Source organism: Nematolebias whitei, chromosome 1, assembly GCF_014905685.2.
Source record: "Nematolebias whitei isolate Nwh7 chromosome 1, NemWhi1, whole genome shotgun sequence".
NCBI lineage: Eukaryota > Metazoa > Chordata > Actinopteri > Cyprinodontiformes > Rivulidae > Nematolebias > Nematolebias whitei.
Genome location: NC_056498.1, coordinates 85,375,387 through 85,395,240, shown reverse-complemented (window position 1 = coordinate 85,395,240; position 19,854 = coordinate 85,375,387). Strand labels below are relative to the sequence as shown.

Genomic DNA, 19,854 nt, shown 5'->3' with positions numbered 1-19,854 from the left:
CCCCCCCCCCCCCCCCACACACACACACACACACACACACCACCTTAACCAAAAACATGCATGTTAAGCTGATTGGTAACTCTAAATTGTCCCTCAGTGTGAGTGAGAGAGTGAACGGTTGTTTGTCTCTGTGTCCCTGTGATGGAGACCAGTCCAGGGTGTCCCCCGCCTCTCATGACTGCTGGATATGAGCACCAGTGACCCCCGTGACCTGAAAAGGAATAAGCGGGTACGATGATGGATGGATGGATGTTTCTGGGTATTTTCTGGATTAGTTAAAGTGTTAGTTGTTCTGAAGATGGGTCAGCATTATGCTTCAGCCATTTTTTCTGAGTGATAACAAGCATGCAAAATCAACTGTAATGTTCTTTTTCAGTCTTTGAGACATGGCTGACTAGCTGCGCCAGCCAGTGGAGCACCCACTGCTCTGTTGTTACTTCAAACCACCCAGCCCTACAGCCCAGGGTAAACTGAAACAGCTAAGATTAATATTAATCCCTCCTAATGCAGAGGCTCATAATATAGTCATTAGGTGACTTGAGACTAAGCCATTCCAGCTAACTGCTGTGATTTATTAAACACACACAGGATTTGCAGTCAGTGCTGGGTGGGTATAAAGCAAGCAGCACATCTGAAACAGTGCTATCAGCCAATTAATACTGATGAGCTGTGAATGGTGACACTTAAATGCAGGGTTTATAGATGAGGGCTGGGAGAGAGATGCATCACTGAGACCTCCACTGGGTCTTTTTAAACTCTATCTTTAATCCTGTACATGTTCTAAAACCATTTATAACGGTCTAAAACTAATTAAACTCCTTACATCCAATCACATTTGGCAGCTATTTATTGGTGAAATATTATTATTATTTTATTTACTGTTTTCTGTTATGCTTAAATCTTACATGTACAATGCCATGAAACATTTGCTCATTTGTTATTTGTGTAATATAGACTTTTATATTTGGTTCTAATACCTGACTCATGCTATTCTTACCTGGTTGCACCAATAAGACTTGGTATAAAATGATCAGAGATGCTAACTAATTAATTAGCCAAGTTTTAGTGACTCTATTATTATTATTTCACCAATTAACATGGTAATTCTTGTAGCTGTTTGAAAATGTTTGTTTGAACACAGCGACACCAACAACGATTAAACCTTAAACCACTTCACACTGTGAACTTTTTTCCTAAACAGTCTTTTTTTGTTGTTGCTTACTCCAAAAATATTCTCGTATCATTTCTAGAAACATTTTCATCCAAATGGGCCAGCAGAAAACAACCCAAAATGCTTGTGTTACCAAGCCAGGTGGTGCATTAACACTGTTAGAAAAACATCAGTTCAAACCATAAACGCAACAATAACAACAAGAGGATGGCAAATACAAGTGTAACTGAACCGTTTTTGTTGACTCACAACAAAGTGGAATTTGTGTTTTGTGTCACATTAACTTACAACACCATAAAAGTGCAAGACAGTGACTTTTGACGAGGAATTGTGTCAGTTCAAATATGCCGACATAGAGGAAGATTTCAGACAACGTGTCCTGCAAGTAGAGCTGTCATTTCTAACCAGAACCCGGAGCCTGGCCCCGCCCGACTCCGGGTCGGGTCATAATACTGTGCTTAATGTGTGGGCTAGGTCGGTGTCGGGCTTTTTTTTTCTCGTCAGGGATGCATGCAACCGTCGACCCAATATATGCAAACATGGCTTGCCAATACTACACCTGCTACATGCGGCCATTTCACCGTGCGCTGACCGTCCGGTTGAAAGAGGTAAAAAGTTCACTTAAGCTTTAGATGGACTACTACCAGCGATCCATCAGCCCAAATGGATGTTCGTTCAGTCCCGGCACTCGGTGGACGCGCTCAGCCGATGACCCAAACAGGTGAGATCACAAATTATCTGACATGTCAGAGCAGGATGTAGGCAGAAGCAGGGGAAGCATTTAATGCACTTTGAGGGCTCCTCAGCTCTGATCTTTTGCCCCCTTTACTCAGCCGCGTGTTTCTGCCAACCGTTGGTAATAGTCAGTGGTATAAGCAGTCAAAGCTTAATTAAAAATGTTTTTTTTTTTTTTCGGATTCAGACCTGTAATTACTGTTAATTCGTTGGATCGGGCAGGGTTCGGAGATGATGGCTGCGGGCTGGGGCCGGGTCGGTTCAGATTATTTGGACCTGAGTGCAACTCTACCTGCAAGCGATTGTTGGAGGGAACAGATTTCCTCACATGTTCAAAGCACATTAGGATAAATTATTTATACACAAGTGTTGATCTTTTACAACTATTTATATTTATAACATTTTTCTAAACATTTCCTTGATACATATTGAAGGGATTTTTCTGCACTCTTTACTTTAGTCTGACAGTTTAGTAAAGAGATTAAGATTTTTAGGCCTTAGAATATTTGGTGTAATAATCAAGGTTTTGCTCTGCTCTTTTTAGGACGATGTTGTCAATCATCAGCCTCGTCTGCACATTGAAGTAATACAATATTAAAAAGTTTTGATGTAGTTGAGAAACTAACATCTGCATCATATATGACTTCATAGTTTAAGAGGTTATGTTTAGGCTGTCTACATGAAAACACATGGGTGGAGTTTGAAATATTCTGTTCAAGCTAAAATCCTAAAATGCAGTTTCTGTGTGGATGCAAAGCTGAAACTGTAAAAAAAAAAACCTCTCCTGCTGATGGGACTCAACAGCATTAACAGCAAAAAAGGTTAAATCATGTCATCTGGACCAGTTTAAGTGAGAAACGTTTCGTCCCCCACCCAGAGGACTTTCTCAGTCTATGGTCTTCCAACTAGTCTGTCCCATAAGTAGCCTTCACTGCTGTTTCAAGCCAACCTCCTGTTGGAATCTCAGAAGTAGACTTTTAACATGTGCAAAACACACCCATCCAAATCACTCAATCATCATGTACAACAAATGTTTTAGGCCAGATGGCCGACTTGCTACTCACATGTAGTCCTTATCTACCTGGATGATTGAGCCTTTTCTTGCAGTAGCAGGTAGCTAAAGAGGAGAGCTATTCTGCTCTGCTACTCAGGATGATGCCTTCTTTGAGTGTTAGCAAGAGAGGGAAAAAATAGCAAGGGAGAATTTATAAAATGTTAGAAGCACCAGTGAGACTAATGAGAAAAAAAATGGTTGTACTTTACTCAGTTTCAGTTGCATGCGAGACCTAAATCATCACACTCTTGAGCTTATTATCATAGATGATAATTCACTGGTTAATACCACAATCCAATCATTTCAATTACAATATGCCTTATTTTACCTTCATAAATCCTTATTATTATTATTATTATTATTATTATGCTTATTATTATTATTATTAGGCTGTTGCAACAGATGTTTGACTTACAAAATCATGCCCTTTAAATAATACCATGAAGAATTATTGTCCATTCAGCAGTAGTTCTAAACGTATATTAATTTGTTCAGTAGTAGCACATAAAGGCACAGTGCAACTTTGAACCTTTGTCCTGGTGGTTTATTGTGTTTGTGTGCACAAAGTTGAGTCGGCCTGTACAGTGCATGGTTTCTTGAATCCCTCTCATCCCTGGGGGAATGCCATTAGTGGAGAGCTGAAGGAGTGCAGCAGGTGAAACAAATAAGGTCACTAACACACATACAAACACACTCTCACCGTAACTTTGTCTCAGTGTTGGCTTTTTTCTCCCCTATGCAACACATATTTTGGTCCTGTTTCAGTTATCAAATCTTTGTTCATGTGGCTTGGTACATTTGCGAAAATGTCCTTTTTTTTCATTTCAAAATTAAATATTTGTTAGACAAGCTTCAGGGTGGGCTTAAGGGCAAAATGAACAAAAAATGGCATAATAAAGCTGCTTTATTTTATTCACTTAACCTTTATTAAATAAAAAATCCACACATTTAGACCTAAATAACATAAACATGGAGTATGGTGTTCAAAATAAACATCAGCCCACCTTTATAAACTCTTCACAATTAGGCTAAAACATAAAGTGGATGATGTTAAAATGGATGTAATAAGTTGGGTGTAGTTGGTTGGGTTGACATTTTTGATGCTGCTCATCAAGTGGCCAATCACCATCCAGCTTGTTTGGCCCACCAGTTGTAGATTTGAACCAGGACTTAATCAGAAACAGACGGTGACAAGACGGTGAGATTGTCCATGAACACTTCCAGATAGTTTCCATAGTCCTGATAAAGATTTTACAGTATCTCTCAGCTGGTCCACTCTGATAAGGGTCCACAGATGTTCTCGCGGGGGGGGGGGGGGGGGATTTGGGGGGGCAGAGCTGAGCTTCTTAATTTACGTATCCACCAGGAACAATTTGAGATGTGTTGGCCTATCCAAGGCCAGCGGGGAGGCCAGATTCAGATAAACATTTGTTTTGGACAGGCCGACTCTATTGATTTCATGTCTGCCTTCAGTTCTGCTGGGTCACTCAGTGGTGAATCTAAACAGCCAGATTTGTGGACATTCTGCCAGTCCGTGCTTGTCAGCCATCTCCAAGGTCGATTCCTTCATGCCGGCGAGTCCTAGGAGCTGCAAGTGGTCCACAATTCTCAGAAATCGTGTCCAGCTTACAGTTCAGCTTGCAAAACATATGAGTCTGAGAGCTCGAAGCACGGATTAATCCTTCACATAAGGCAGGCAGCTCTACTATTGCCAAAACTGCTGCCGATATCTTCCTAATTAGTTGATATCCCAGGTATCCGCCAATTCCAAAAACCAAAAACCCTGTTATCATGAATCCAATTATGTACACGTCTTCTACGTCCTCAATAGACAATACAGACAGACACATCATCTTCCACACACCCCAGGAACCCATGACATATCCAGCTGCTTGTGGCCCTTCAGGGCATGAGGGTCATGCCATTCATTAATCACTATGCCAATATTTCACCATGCCATGCCAATCATTAAACACACACGCACATACTCGCACACGTGCACACAACTTAAAACAGCCGTTGTTTTGTTATCGTCAAAGAATGCTTCGACTGAGCTTAAATATATAATGGATAGTAGTAACTGTGCTGAAAAACTTCAGCTCTCCAGCTTTTTGAATGTATAAATACCGTACTTTGAAAGATAATATTTGATCAATGGTCATTTTGTTGGTCGAATAATTTGCGTTGGACAATAAATTGTCCTTCAGCTCAGATTATTCAACCAAGTTTCAGGGTCAGTGGAAAACACAATATACAGTGAATCTGCCAAATTACTAAAAACTGCTGATGAGCTTTCTATTCAAGTCAGTTTCAGGTTGACTCCATGTGTGTGCCAACCTGTTGTTGACCCTAACCCTAACCCTAGCAAACATCTTCAAACTCTGTGAAACTCAAACTGTGTCCCTTCATCCTCTAATGCCTTTCTTGTTTCGTTCTCACTGGCCTTCAGTTCTTATTCAACATCCAAACTAAGACACACAGTGATTATGTCAAGGGTGTGGGGTAAAAGATGGAATGGAAATTGTGGGTCTTGCTATCTGCTGTTTGTTTTACTGGATATAGAGGCGATAATATGAGCCTGATGCATGTGAAGGCCACAGTGTTGTAACAACACAAACAAACACGCATACATCAAAAGAAAATTGAACGAGTTTGATTTCACTGAAAGTTGGCATTTATTTATCTGAAGATTTTTTGTTTGTTTTTTGTATGCAAGCTCCAAATTGACGATAATATGGTACATTAAAGTAAAACTGTGAAATCTTGATGACCAACTTCTAGTTTTGCTAGTCAACAACATTTCAGTGGGAACAGCAGGCTGCAAAACACATTAAGTGGACATGGGGTCCTGGCCAGTTCCCCACTGAAACTATGCAGCATAGAAATACATTTTTACGTTCAGGATAACAGGTGCAAAGCTGCTGACATGCTGTGGTCCAGACAATGCCTGGCAATGAAGTCATGTTTTTGGTGTTTTTGTTGCACCTGCTTTGCATCATTAACTTTAATATGTGAAATGCATTTGTGTATAAAACATTTTGAGCAAACATTTTGCAGTGCTGCACATGGGTATGTTATTTTTGGAAATTTTCTTCAACAAAAATGACACCAGTGTGATTAGAATAATAATTTTATTTGTGTTAGTTCTTTTAGTGCTTTATAATATGTTATGTTTAAAGTTTTTGGTTGAGTAAAACTTTGCTTACGACGACGAGCAGTTTTTAGTGTAGTACTGTCAGCATACAGAAAATGATGTCAAAATTTTGCAAGAAAAGGCAACAAGATTTAGGGTTTGAGTCATTTCTTCTGGTGTCAAGAGAATCTTATAGATTTTATTTGTTATTTTATTTAGTTAAACCGGTATGTAAGAGATTAGATGGAACTGTACCTAAAATCTAATTTTAATTTAATATCTCCTAAAATAATATGGCTATACATTTTTACAGTTTAATACAGTTAAATATAAGTGTGCTAGGCTTGGCTTCATTTGTGTTTTATACTAGCAGTATCTGCTAAGAATCTATTTGTAAGAACTGCTTATTTACCATAATTATTAGGGACAAAAATACCCCCCAAAATTATGGTATTTAATGATAAAATGAAACATTTTGGTTAAAAATGCAAAATATTTCACACCCAAACATAACAAAGTACAAAATAGTAATTGCTTTGTATGAAATTACCATTTTTAGATACAAGGCTAATAAAATCATAAATGTTATTTCTCAAAAAAGCGGTATTGAATATCTTTTTTTTAGATTGGTGATTGAACAAAAGGTGTTTTTTGTACTTCTTTTGGTTCTCGACATTGCCTCTTTTTTTTACTTCAACGACTGAATAATAGGGCTAGTGTAAATACAAATGTGAACTATATTCCATATGACCCATAAAGAAAAGGGTTGTTTCTTTGCAGTAGTCATTACAGCAGTCCTTCCAAGCATTCGGAGAAGTTTTAATTTCTCCGGGGCTTTTCAAATTGCCTGTTTAGGTTGTGCTGAGACCTTGGTTCAAAGCAACTCTAAAATACCAATGTGGCCTCATGAAATGACCATATGGAGCCACCGCGTTGTTTCTTCCTAATTGGCCCTTGCTACAAGTGTCAATTTCATTGAGAAGAAAACAGGGACCAGGGCAGAAATAAGAAATGAATGAAACAAAGATGGGGGGAAGAAGCTTGACATTTATCTAACCTCTCCTGACAGATGGATAAAAATACTGTCTTGCAAGACTTTGTTCAGCAGATGAACAGCAGAAATCTCCCTGGATTTCATTTAGCAGTGTTGGTCTTGTTAAAGCATTGCTTTTGTCCTCAGCTTGAAGAGCCCTGGCGCAGTAGCCAAGGACCTTGACTCTTAATTTTAGCAGCTGAAGAGGTCCAGATCAATAACCATCAGTGTTTGGTTTTGGGCCGCTGCGTCGGTCAACCCCCTCCTTTATTTGCTGCGCTTTCTTGTCCTGCCTATGATGCACCTCTCAGAAGATGTCGTTTTAGTTTGTTCGCTTATACTGAAAGTTTTTTAACTGTGGCACCAGTGAGATGTGTGCTGATGCTAGAATACTACTAATACTACTAATACTACTAATACTAATAATACTACTAATACTAATAATACTAATAATACTAATAGTACTAATAATACTAATGCTAATAATACTAATACTAATACTACTAATACTAATACTAATACTACTAATACTACTAATACTAATACTACTAATACTAATACTACTAATACTAATAATACTAATAATTTTTTTTTTAATTAATTTTTTTTACCCTTTATTTATACAGGTAGTCTCATTGAGCCACAATAACTCATTTTCAAGAGAGACCTGTTTAGGGAGCAGATGGTGGGGGTTAAGGGCCTTGCTCAGGGGCCCAGGGTGGTGTGAATGAGGGTGGAGGCAGGTGTGGGTGTTTCACCTTTTCCACCCACATTTTTTTTGACGGTACCGGGAGGTGAACCTGTGACTTTCCGATCACAAGCCCATCTTCTAACCTCTGCGCCACCACTCCCCATAATATTAATACTAATAATACTAATAATACTAATACTAATAATACAAATACTAATAATACTAATAATAATATTATTACTATTACTATTACTACTACTACTACTTCTATTACTACTATTATTACTACTATTGCTATTAGAGTTATGTTTGGAGAAAGGAAAACTCTGCATTCCTGCATAAGAACCTTATCCCATCTGTGAAACATGGTGGTGGTAGTATCATGGTTTGTGCCTGTTTTGCTGCATCTGATCACATTGATTTGCAAATCTCATAAGCCTGTATTTTATTTGCAATAAAACACAGTTTAACATGTGTGCTAAGAATTGGTACCTTTTTCAAGAAGAAATTGGGCAATTTTGAATTTGATGACAGCAACACGTCTTTTCCATCATTTGGTCATGTCTTTTTTTTTAACAGAAATTTCTCCAAATTCATGATATTTTTAAATGATATATAATAGTGGAATAGTGTGGCACAGTAGGATAATGCTAAGAGCTTTCACCTCACAGCAAGAAGACCATAGGTCCTGGCCTTTCATGTGCACGTGTGGGTTTTCACCAGCCACTTTGGTTTCCTCCCACAGACCAAAATCATGCCTGTTGGACTAACTGGTAACTCTAAATTGTTCCTGAGTTGAGTGAGCACATGGATGCTTTTTTTTGTTTCATTATGGGCCTGTTGTACGTGTGCCCTGGATAATGACTGCTGGAGATGAACACCAGTTCCTCCCACGACCTGGAAGGGGAAAAAAATGTGTAAAGTAGATCTATGTATGGATTTATGTATGGACACTGGTATATACCATGTCTGGCTCCTTTTTATTTGAGGAATATTATTTTAAAATCGTTCCCCTATTTTTCAACTATTTTTTGCACACTGGAGAACCTCTGCCCATCTTCACTTCTGAGAGATGCAACCTCCCTAAAATCCTCTTTTCATACCCAGTCCTCTTGCTAACTCATTTCCAAGTAAGCTAGTTAGTTGCATCATGCTCTTTCAGTAGTTCCTTATTTGTATCACTAACTTTTACAGTTTGTAAACACTTTTTAAAAAATGAGTTTCTGCCAACAAATTCAAATGGACATTTTTGGTTTAAAAAAATTGTACAGTTATTTTGTTTAAACATTTTTTTATTTTGAATGTGTTCTGTTCTGAATAAATTATAAAGTGAAGAGATTTGTAGATCATTGCATTTTGTTTTTGATATTTTACACATCCCAAGTTTTGTGGGAATTGGGGTTGTGCATTTTGTGTATTACCTTACTTTCTTAATGTAAAGATGTTCTTTGTTTAAATTTTAAAACAATTTGCATCACTTTCACACAGTTATTCAATAAAACCAATAAATGAAACAATATTAACTTTTACATCAAATGCCACAATGTTACAGTAATTTTCTGTCCGCTCTTTCTTTTGTGACACAAATCATCCCAATATATCTAGTCATGATGTACACCATAAACTATTTCAGAACTTTATGAAGAGAATTATTGCTTTTGACCTCTTTTTTTTATAAGGGATCAAAAGGCATAGTTTACCAGACTTTTTTGTCACTCTCACATTAACATCTTTTTATTGTGTTGTAAAATGAGCAGGTAACTTGGTATTTTTTATTGGAGGTATTTAAACTGATTCTGTTTCTGTTTGTACGTGTGTTTGGGTATTATAATACAATCCAACCCAAATCAGTACCATTTTAGTACTTGATTCTATGCTGTCTCATAGTGAAATGTTATTTTCAATTAAAGAGCAATTCTAAATATAAATTATTCATCAAATGCACTTTGATTTCCACATATGTGAATGGAAGGGTGTGTGGTGTGTGGCCTTGACTGATGTAGAAGAGCTTGGGATCTAACTCCTGACCTTCCAGCTGTTCAATGGTATCGTCATTATGGCAGCCTCAGTCAGAAGACTTATCCACTTAGTGTCTTGTACTGACTAGACCATAAGAATGTAATCCTCTCTTCTTTGATGTATTTGCGTTAAAGAACTTGAAATTTACTTCTAGTGCTAAGCTCTTTAACACTTCCTGGGAACTACACTCCTCTGACTTCTTTGAAGCAACTTCACACTCATTATTGCATGCTTTAAATAAAGATGGTCTGATTAAGTGTTGATAAGGTTTATATTCCATCATTTGATGTTGATTTTTTACTATTGTCTGGACAGGAAGACCAGTCTGCTCCTTACATTCATCTTCTCTTGTTGTTCCTGTCTTTTAAGCCTTTTCTGCTTCACTGCCAATAAATGTGCATGCGTTAAAGACTGCTTCTGTCTTGTAGTATGTCGGCCTCATCTTAAGATGCTCTCAGGGGGGTAAAGGTTTACCCCTGCCTCCCATTTCCCCATTTTTGCTGGGGTCATTTGGAGAGGTAATCCACACATGGACGGATGCTCGTTTTAGAGCCCCAAGCAGAAAGATGGAGCTCCATTGTGGAAAAGGTAGACAGGATTAGGCTCATGCTGAATCGTAAATGACTCATTTCACAAATCTTTTTACCAATCAAGCTTTACTTGAATTGGACTTGTATGCATTCTTAGATCTTGAATTGTACCCAGCACACACAGCAGGTAGATGGCAATGTTCACAGCTGAATGGAGCACATTAATCCAGATTTTTTTGTGTGTGGTCAATGTCAGGCAAAGGTCAACCTTGTTATAGAATGATTGCCTCACGGCGACCGCAGCCGTCGTTAGTTATTTCTCTCCACAAGCCTGGGAGATTGAGTTGAAGTGTAGAGCCTGTATTTAGACTTTATTTAAGAAGATTGGTGGTGGCCACAGACAGACTGCTGCAGTCAGCCCCTCGTTCACCGATGGCCAGTCAGATCAATAAAACACAATTGAGTTTTCCATTCTGTGGTCTTTGGAAACGGTGCCACAGCATTTACAGGGTGATCGCCTCTGATGAAGTCTTCATCAGGATCTATTGACAGATTAATTTGAGCACCCTCCTTCCACCTTCTGACATGTTTTTTTTCCACACTGTAAAGTAATGGGAGAGTAAAACCCTCTTTAAAAGTTTTCTGGCAGCTGATGCACCAATCAAACCATCTTAGTGCCCCTTCACACTGGAGGATGACCCCAGTATGACGTAAATCAGGAGCCAGAATGTGGATGGTCTTTGATGGGTCTTGGTCAGCTTTTCAGATGTATTAGGAGTGCAGTGGACTTCCTGGTACACAGGATATAGTGTGATAGGTCAATGACTGTTTTGTGCATGTAAAAAGGTTCAGTAAAGATGTGGTGGTGGTTTAATGGTGGCTATATATTGGGGTCAGGTGTGGAGTATTGTGGCTCTGGTGGCATCATATTTATGTTGGGGGGCCCTTGTGCACTAGCATCAGAGATTTTAATCCTGGTTTACCATACCATACCACTTTATTTATAGAGCACTTAAAACAGCGACAAGGCCAACCAAAGTGCTGTACAGACAGAACAACAGACAACACACAAAGCAAAATACAAAATGAGGTAAATCAGAATATAGACATAAAAACGATGCAGATAATGACGACTAACCAGTGTAGAGCATACAGGATCAAAACACAGATCATCTGGTGTTGAAAGCTACTGAATAGTAGTGAGTTTTTAAACGGGACTTGAAAACCGAGAGGGAGGGGGCCTGTCTGACAAGCAGAGGTAACTCGTTCCAGAGTCATGGTCCTCCTACAGAGAAGGCCCTGTCACCTCTGCGCTTAAGACGAGTTCCTGGAACTGTGAGGAGCAACTGGTCCGCTGACCTCAGGGAGCGTGGTGGGACATACGGTTGTAGCAGATCAGAGAGATGGGGGGGGGGGGGGGGACTGTTCAGTGATTTGTAGAATCACTGAACAGGTTTGGTTTGAGTGGGTCATGCCAGTGTGTATATGTAGAGCATGGTGAGAAACTCTTGGGAATACGGAAAATGGCAAGGAATTTTTTTTCTTTACTAATAATATAATAGCATGTATTTGCACTTAAGGTTTTCCAAGTTTTCTATGTTACAGCCATGTTCCAGTGTATTTAGGTCCTGGAGAGTGTAACAGTCATCATCCAGGGTACATTTTCCAAGATAACACAATTTTAGATAACTGCCAATGAAAAACAGTTATTTGTGTTTGTTTTTTGACAAGTGTTGCCCGCTTAAAACCAGAATGTTTTTTAAACTTAAAAATAACTTTAAAAATATTCAGCAAGACTGAGGAACTTTCTTTTGAAACTAAAGCTCTAAAGTGGCCTGGCTTCTGATCAAGTGACCATAAATTTATGATTTCATATTTAATTTCCAAACAAAGCATGTGGAGTATAGGGTATCTCATTGTAATGTGTGGTGATTACATGTGCTGCTTTTGAATTTGGTTTGATCCCGACTTTCTTGCTTTTGATGTTCAGGTTAGTTTTTCTTGTCTGCAGTGGAGTTGCTTTTATGAAAACCGTAATCCTCGTGGTATTTCTGTAGCAAGCAGTTTCCCGACACGGCATATCTCAGCAGCAGTCCACGAACTTTCCCAGTTGTTATTTTACCTGTTTTATATTTTTGCCTGCCCCTCTTTGTTTTGAGAAATAGAGAGACCATTGAAGTCAATGTTGATTTGATGAAGGACTTGTGGGGGATAAATGCTGAGATTGCTTGTTGCTTACTCTTTAGCTGTAGCCTGCAATGGTGCTTTTTTATTTTTAGGCTTGGTAACACTAGTGAGCATGATTTTCAGCTTATACTGAATCTTCTTTTACATTGTTATTGAAAATTGTTTAAAATATGTAAAAAAAATCTTTCTAATATGCATTTAAAACCTTTTTTAAGAATGCATTTGATTCCTTTTTGGATGTTAATTTTTTTTGGATGCTCCATTAGAGTAAGCATAACCCTAAAAATTGATGTTGCATTGAGCATTCACATATTTCTATGAAACTATTCAAATTACCATGAAAGAGATTGTTAAATTCAATACAGTTCTCCTCACAGTGGGTGCTGTTTTTATAAAATATTTAAAAAATATATAGAGGAACAGTCTACACTATCACTGGTGCTCATTGTGGAAGTAATCAAAGGAGCCATTGGTGAATGTTACTCCACACAGTGTTTCTGGTCTATCTTTTTCTTTCTTTGTGTTTAAAACATTGCACTTTGGATATATCAGGAAATCTAAAGCTAAAGATGAGCTGTATATATTTTTTTTTTGTAAAACTGTTCGATATAAAACCCACAGCTATCAGTTTTACTAACAATCTGTTGTTCATAATCAATTAAATATGGAATCGTAATTGAAAACTTTTTTTTGTTTTTGCTTGCAAGGCTGACTTTGTGTGCTTTGTTTTTTTTTTAGTGCTCTCTGATGTGGAACCAAACCTTTTCTTGAGGCCCTTCCTGGAAGTTGTTCGATCTGAGGACACCACTGGACCAATCACAGGCCTTGCTCTTACCTCTGTAAACAAGTTCCTTTCCTATGGCCTTATTGGTAAGAAACACTGGCTTAGCACACTCGTATGTTCACACTTTATTGCACTTTGTTTTATGATTGAAGATATTCTTTACAACTTGAAATGAACAAAAACAATCAACATTTTATACACAGTTAAAAAAAATACTTCCATCTTCCATCCCACTCCACCTCTCAGCAAAATTTTGTTGACAACTTTGCTTTACATTTGAAACTACTGGTGAGCTTGATTGAAAGATTAAGGGTCTTCAACACTTTGGTAGAAAGAAGAGCAGAGCTGTCGACTGATCAACTGCGGTAAGTTGGATATGGTCAGTTGTATCCGGTGGTAGTGGAGACTGCCAGACAGACTTGGTAAACCCAAATGAATAGACTGGAAATGTCTGGCAGAGGCCCCTATCAGTGACATCATCTCACACATCTAGGAGTGTTTTTGGCTTATCCCACAGGAGGTTGGGACCTGAGAATCTTAATGTGCAATGTTCAAGGCCTGTATCCCTTATGCAAGTTTTAAGAGCTCTGGACAGAAGGACATTGATGCTTCTTGTGGAAATAATAAAGAACCCGTTGGTGGATGTCCGTGGTAATGGCGGCTGTCAAGCTGAACAAGGGAACCTTTTAGGGCTCAGCTATACCAAAGTACTACTAAAATAAGTGACAGGTACAGGATGGCCGGAAGTATAGTTAGTAGCTATGTTTACAAATGTCAAAGGATGCCCCATTTACAATGCAGAAAAAATATCTTCAAAATCAACTGTCTACATTTAGTTTAAAGGAAAAGCATCATGATTGCAACAGTAAACATAGAGAACGTGAAAGTATAAAATCTGAGAAAAAATTGTTTAAAAAAAACAAACTTTTTTTTACAAGGCCGCTTTAAAACCAGCATTTAATGTTTTGTCCATTGTAAGTAAAATTAGGGTTTCCACTTCTACTAATGCAAGTTAAAACTTTTCCAAAGCTTAACCCAAGTTTATAAAGATAGTCATGAAGAATTAGAGGCTCCAAACTATCTCGTACTACAACACATGGAAACCACTGCACTCTGAAATAGCAGGTGGTCTGCTCAGTTTTATAACCTTTATAATCATTGGTGATGTACCACACCACCAAAATGTAGTACTGATTGGGATTAAACATTAAATAGATTTTTTATTAGATTATCAAGATTAAATATTTTTTTTCTTCTACCAAAAAATATAGATTCTATAACTTTCTCAATACCCTCTGACCTGTTGTTAAGATTATCATTGCCTCTGGTTATGGAGGTCAACAGATCCTTGATTTGATGTGCTTTATTAGATTTCATTTGGTGAACAGTCAGTTACTCTTAAAACCTTAGGAGACCAACAGATTGATCAGAGAGGTAAATATATGTATCATCGGTGTACAAGAGAACAATGATTTAAATTAAATGAGACCATTACAAGTAGCAAGACAACCACATTATGAGTCTCTGTCTCAGCTGGTTTAAAACCTGAAAGCTCTGCCACTGGTGAGAGTAGAAAAATAATCAGACTCATCTCTGTTTCATTGCATTTCTCTCGGCAGTAGAATCCTTATCTATTTTTAATTTTCCTTTTGTTCTCGGTCAATAGAATTGCATCCATGAACTTTTAAAGTACTTTGAAATGAAATGCATCAGAGCAAATTGTCTACATATATTTTGAATCATGTATTAAGACCACTTTGAGTTACTTGATCAGTTTTTTCCTCAACATATCTGCAGCGGATCATTTCAGAGCGTCACAACTTCATCTCATCCCTCCTGGAAGCTGACTTTAGTTTTGTTATGAGGCTTGTTTTAGGCAGCACTGCTGCTTTATTGTTAGGTCATTGTTGGAATGTCAGCAATGGTTTGGTCTCACAGTCAGTGCAGAGACTAACGGTAGAGTGAGGGCTGCCTGTCCTCCTTAGTCTCATCACAGAAATGTAGCCAAGGGGCTGCCAGTTGTTTTAAGTGTGAAATGAGCGTGCATCACCAGATGTTAGTTAAATAGTGAGGGTTTGAGTTATTGTTGCAAAACTGTCATAACAGCTGCAGACACTGCTAAACTAAAATGACCTAAAATTACACAAGTACAACATTGTTCCCTGCTAATATGATTATGTAGAACATGAATGTGTTTCTCATGTTTTTTATTATCAATGCTTCTCTTTTTGCTGTGGTAAAGAGGATAAAAAAGTTAGAATGATGTGCATTTTGATTTTAAAAAACCTTCCTCTGTTAATGATGTTAAAGTGAAGACTAGAAGCAGATGTTTTATATATTCGTACCTGAAACGGACTCATTTAGGTCCTCTTCAAAGAAAGGTACAAAGAGGTCCTGTAAAATACTGCCACCTGCTGGCTGGAGAAAATGAAAGAGACGGAAAATAATATTCAATATATGTTTGGTTTTATCATGTAGCTTTAGATTTACTTTGATTTCTTACTTTTCTGTGAAGTAGTTGGTGACATCTACCTGAGGTAAGGCAAATACTGTTTGAGAGATTTGTTGCAGTGTGTGTTTGTGGACTGTGGGTCACATTTAACAGTCATCTCTGAGTCTGTTCTAAAACAACAACCAGTCATGGGCAGTTTTCTTCCATGTCCATGGAGCTGAGTCCAGTTTGATCAGCATCATTTTAATGTCCTCCCAAACATCCCCCCTCGAATCACCACACTCCTTATTTTTAACCCTTATTTCCAGGGTTTCATTAAAATGGTAAATGGTAAATGGACTGTACTTGTATAGCGCCTTTCTATCTTATTTCAAGATACTCAAAGCTCTTTACACTACAATCTGTGCCTCATTTACCCATTCATACAGCACTCTACTAGATCTCTACAAAGATAACTGAACAAATCATTCTAAAGAGACTAATCAGAGCTTTATCACATTCATACACTGATGGGACACACATCAGAGGCAACGAGGGGTTCAGTGTCTTGCCCAGGGACACTTCAACATGTGACTGCTGGTGGATTCGAACCCCCAACTCTCGCATTGGAGGACGACTGCTCTCAGCCACAGCCTCCTCAAAGAGAGAAGTACATCTCTTAACCTGTAGTCTGAGGTATTCTGGATTACGGAGAGGAGTAAATTAAACCTTGTTTTAACAGTTTCTCAGGAATTTTGTCTTCTTTTTCCCCACATCTATTCTTTCCTCTGTTTTACCTGTTCTTTCTTCCGAGCACAGTCAATGTGTGCTGGTCACAGTTCAGTCCTCACTGGGCCTTCTGGGGCTCAGAACAAAGCTCAGCTGAAGCTTAGGCTACTAGTGCTGGAGCAAGAAATGATCCCAAAGTACAGACATAAATTGCTAATGACCTAAAGTTTAATGTGGACTTTTGGTTTTGTAACACATTGATTCCTGCTTATTTCAAGAGGCCAAGCACGTCTCAGATTGTGTTTTATTGTACGATGTTGGAGGAAATCAATAAGAATATCCAGACAGTAGTTAGGAGGAGATGTACATTTTTGTGGAAGACATGCACTGAGGCCTGGATGTGCCACCAGTCTGCATGTCTTATTGGCACCATTGTAGAGTTTGTACAACCATCTAATTCACAAAGGGAGGTTTGTGCCTCAAACTTGCCTGTTAACTACACAGGGTCTGTGTGCTGGTGTAGTTTGTGTGCTATGTGTCGTCATTGTATGTTCCCATACAATGACAAAATTAGTTCCCTGCATTTAACCCATCGTACCTGGGATATGTCCAGGTGGAGCAGAGGGCAGCTATTGAGCACCTGGAGATGTGAGGCATGTGGGCATGGCTGGGAGTCGAACCACAGCTTTCTGGTCCCAAGTCAGCTGCCCTACCTCTACCCCATCTCGGCCCCACATTGTCTCACATTAAACTGCAGTATTATTCATTATTTTCCAGGAAACCTGCTAATATTAATCTAAATTACTATCAGAGCATATGTGTTTGGAGAAGATACTACGGAGGAGGAGAAATCTGCTGCAGTGTTATCTCCAGAAAATGGTAGACACGTCAGGAAAGGTTTAGTTCATCCTCACTAACAGTCATACGTGTCAGACTTCCTCCTACATACGTGTATAACAGACGGCGGAGACGGTGGTTCAAGGTTTGACAGAATACAAGCATGCTCTCCACTCTGAATGGGCCAAATATTTTACTAACGATCATTATTTGCACGTGGGCCTGTCACGATAACACATTTTGCTGGGCGATTAATTGATTTATTGTTTATCGCGACAGGCCTATTTGCACGTGCGTTCTGTACGAGCACTGCCTGCTTTGTGACTCTCACCTAGAGAAACTGCAGAAATGGAGAAATAAGTTAATGCTAACTATTTTTGTGAATTTGCCTCTGGGTGTAGCTGAAGTCGTGAGCAGAACGGAGCAGATGACTGGTCTCGTGCTTTTCAGGGGACGAGCAGGTGAACAGATCCAGTTAACGTCCGCTGCAGAAAGAAAACCTGCTCTTCCATTGTTGGGCTTCAAACGATAAACGGGCTCTTGTGCAGGGAGTTTTTGTGCTCTGCTCACTTTTAAACAAACCATTCAAGCCTTTCTGCTACCTCTCACTCACGCCACGCCTTTGATTTTTTAAAATGTTTTTATTTTTGTTGGGGGGGGGGGGGGGCACGCCAAAGTTTAAACTGCTTCATGTGGCAGCTGGTTCAACCCCCTGTTGACTTTGCCCACATACCCTCAGGCACTCGCACACATTCAGCCTCTCCTTTTCCTCTGTGTTATTTTAACAATGCCTCCCCCTACCTTTCCGCACGCCCCTCCTTTGGACACCATTTGTACAGACTGTGTTCCTAGAGAAGGATTAGTGTTTTCTATCACTTCTGACATTCTGCTGGATCCTCCTTTGGCGCCATTTTCTATATGTTTTTAAGTTCTCATCACAACCTCCATGCTTGTTGCTTCCTGGGGAGGAGGACGTTTGTGTTCCTCGATGGCGTCACTGCCTGCATCTTCTGCTGGCTGTACCATGTGCAGTCCAGCCTCTCACATTGGCTGCTAATTACTGAAATGCTCCAAACATGTGATAAGTTGTTTCCTAAATGGAGTCTTATCTGTTATCAGAAAGGTTGGGTGTCGGTTTAAACCCCGAGCTGCCGACCTTTGGCTGCGTGACAGAGCCTTCTCGTTACTTAACTGGGAAAATCTCAATCTTTGCCTCTCATTCTCTTTCTCTCTGCCTCTCCCTCCTCTCCTCCTTCCCCCTCTACTTATTAGTTAATGAATTGCGGTGTTTCGGGGTGATGGGAAAGGAAAACAGCTTGGCTCCAGGCAGATAGCTGTGCAACCTCTCAGGTTTCAAAAACACTGGCTCCTGTTGCTCTGGCAGCCAATTTGTTCTAGCCTGCCTCCAACAAAGGGACACATCTGGTCCTCACATCTCAGTTTGAGGGACAGTGTGGATGGACCATGCTGTATTTGTCTAGTTGTATTTGTGTTGACCTGGTGGGGGTTTATTCTTGATTGCTGACTCAACTAATACTTATCACTTTTATAGCAGTATAGTTCAATACTTTCTAAAATGTCTCTCCATTTCAGCCCTGTCATTATAAAAAGTTTAAAGTTTTTTGTTAGCACATGTAGTATATTCTGCTGTCAGACATATAAACAAATATGTACAAAACATTTGACACGCTTTACTGTGATGCTGTCACTACATGGTGTTACCGCAGTAACTAACATTAACCACGTATGTTGGAGTTTGTATTTCAAGCAGTCTTCCTTGTGTGCCTGCAGATGCTAACCATGAGGCTGCAGCAGAGGCCATTGAGAACATGGCGGACGCAGTCACACACGCCAGGTTTGTGGGAACAGACCCTGCCAGTGACGAAGTTGTCTTGATGAAGATTCTGCAGGTACAGCTTTTATTTAATTAGTCACTCTTTCTTTTTCTTTAGCTCTAGTTTTTAGTGTACACCATGCTTCTGGATGACCGGCTCAGGATGGTTCCAGTCCAGCAGAACCATCCTGAGCCTGGTTCTGCTGGGGGGTTATTCCTGTTAGAAAGGAGTCGTTCCTCTTCACTATGGTCTTTGTGCTTGCTCAGGATAGGGGAATGCATCAAAGTAAAGATTCAGTTCACTCTGGTTTTCTTAAATGTACAGCTTCTCACTAATTGACATTTTTTAACTGAATCTGTTTGTGGATTGAATTTGTGTGTTATTGTGTTGAATTTGGATCTGTTTTTTTTTTTATTTAGACACGTTACTTTTTTGTATAGTGTCCTTACATCACTTGTGAATTGTGCCTCTATACAGTTGAGAAGTCAAAATCCATGAACTTTGCAATTTGGATTTATAATATAATTATAATAATCTTTATGAACATTTTTTTCATAATGAAATTATTATTCAACATAAAACTTCAGTGGTTTTTAAACAAAAGAAGAATTGTCCATGTTTAAACCCCATCCATCCACCCAGCCATCCATCCATCCATCCATCCATCCATCCATCCATCCATCCA

At 39.0% G+C, this 19,854-nt stretch overlaps 1 protein-coding gene across 1 annotated transcript in view; it reads left to right on the top strand.

Annotated features, from left to right (window-relative positions):
* Positions 1-19,854, top strand: part of gbf1 (golgi brefeldin A resistant guanine nucleotide exchange factor 1) — a 117,986-nt gene that overhangs the window by 34,886 nt on the left and 63,246 nt on the right. Inside the window, exons 4-5 of the mRNA XM_037680951.1 lie at positions 13,292-13,423; positions 19,126-19,244. Of these exons, the coding sequence (XP_037536879.1) occupies positions 13,292-13,423; positions 19,126-19,244 (251 nt within the window). The remainder of the gene's footprint in view (positions 1-13,291; positions 13,424-19,125; positions 19,245-19,854) is intronic.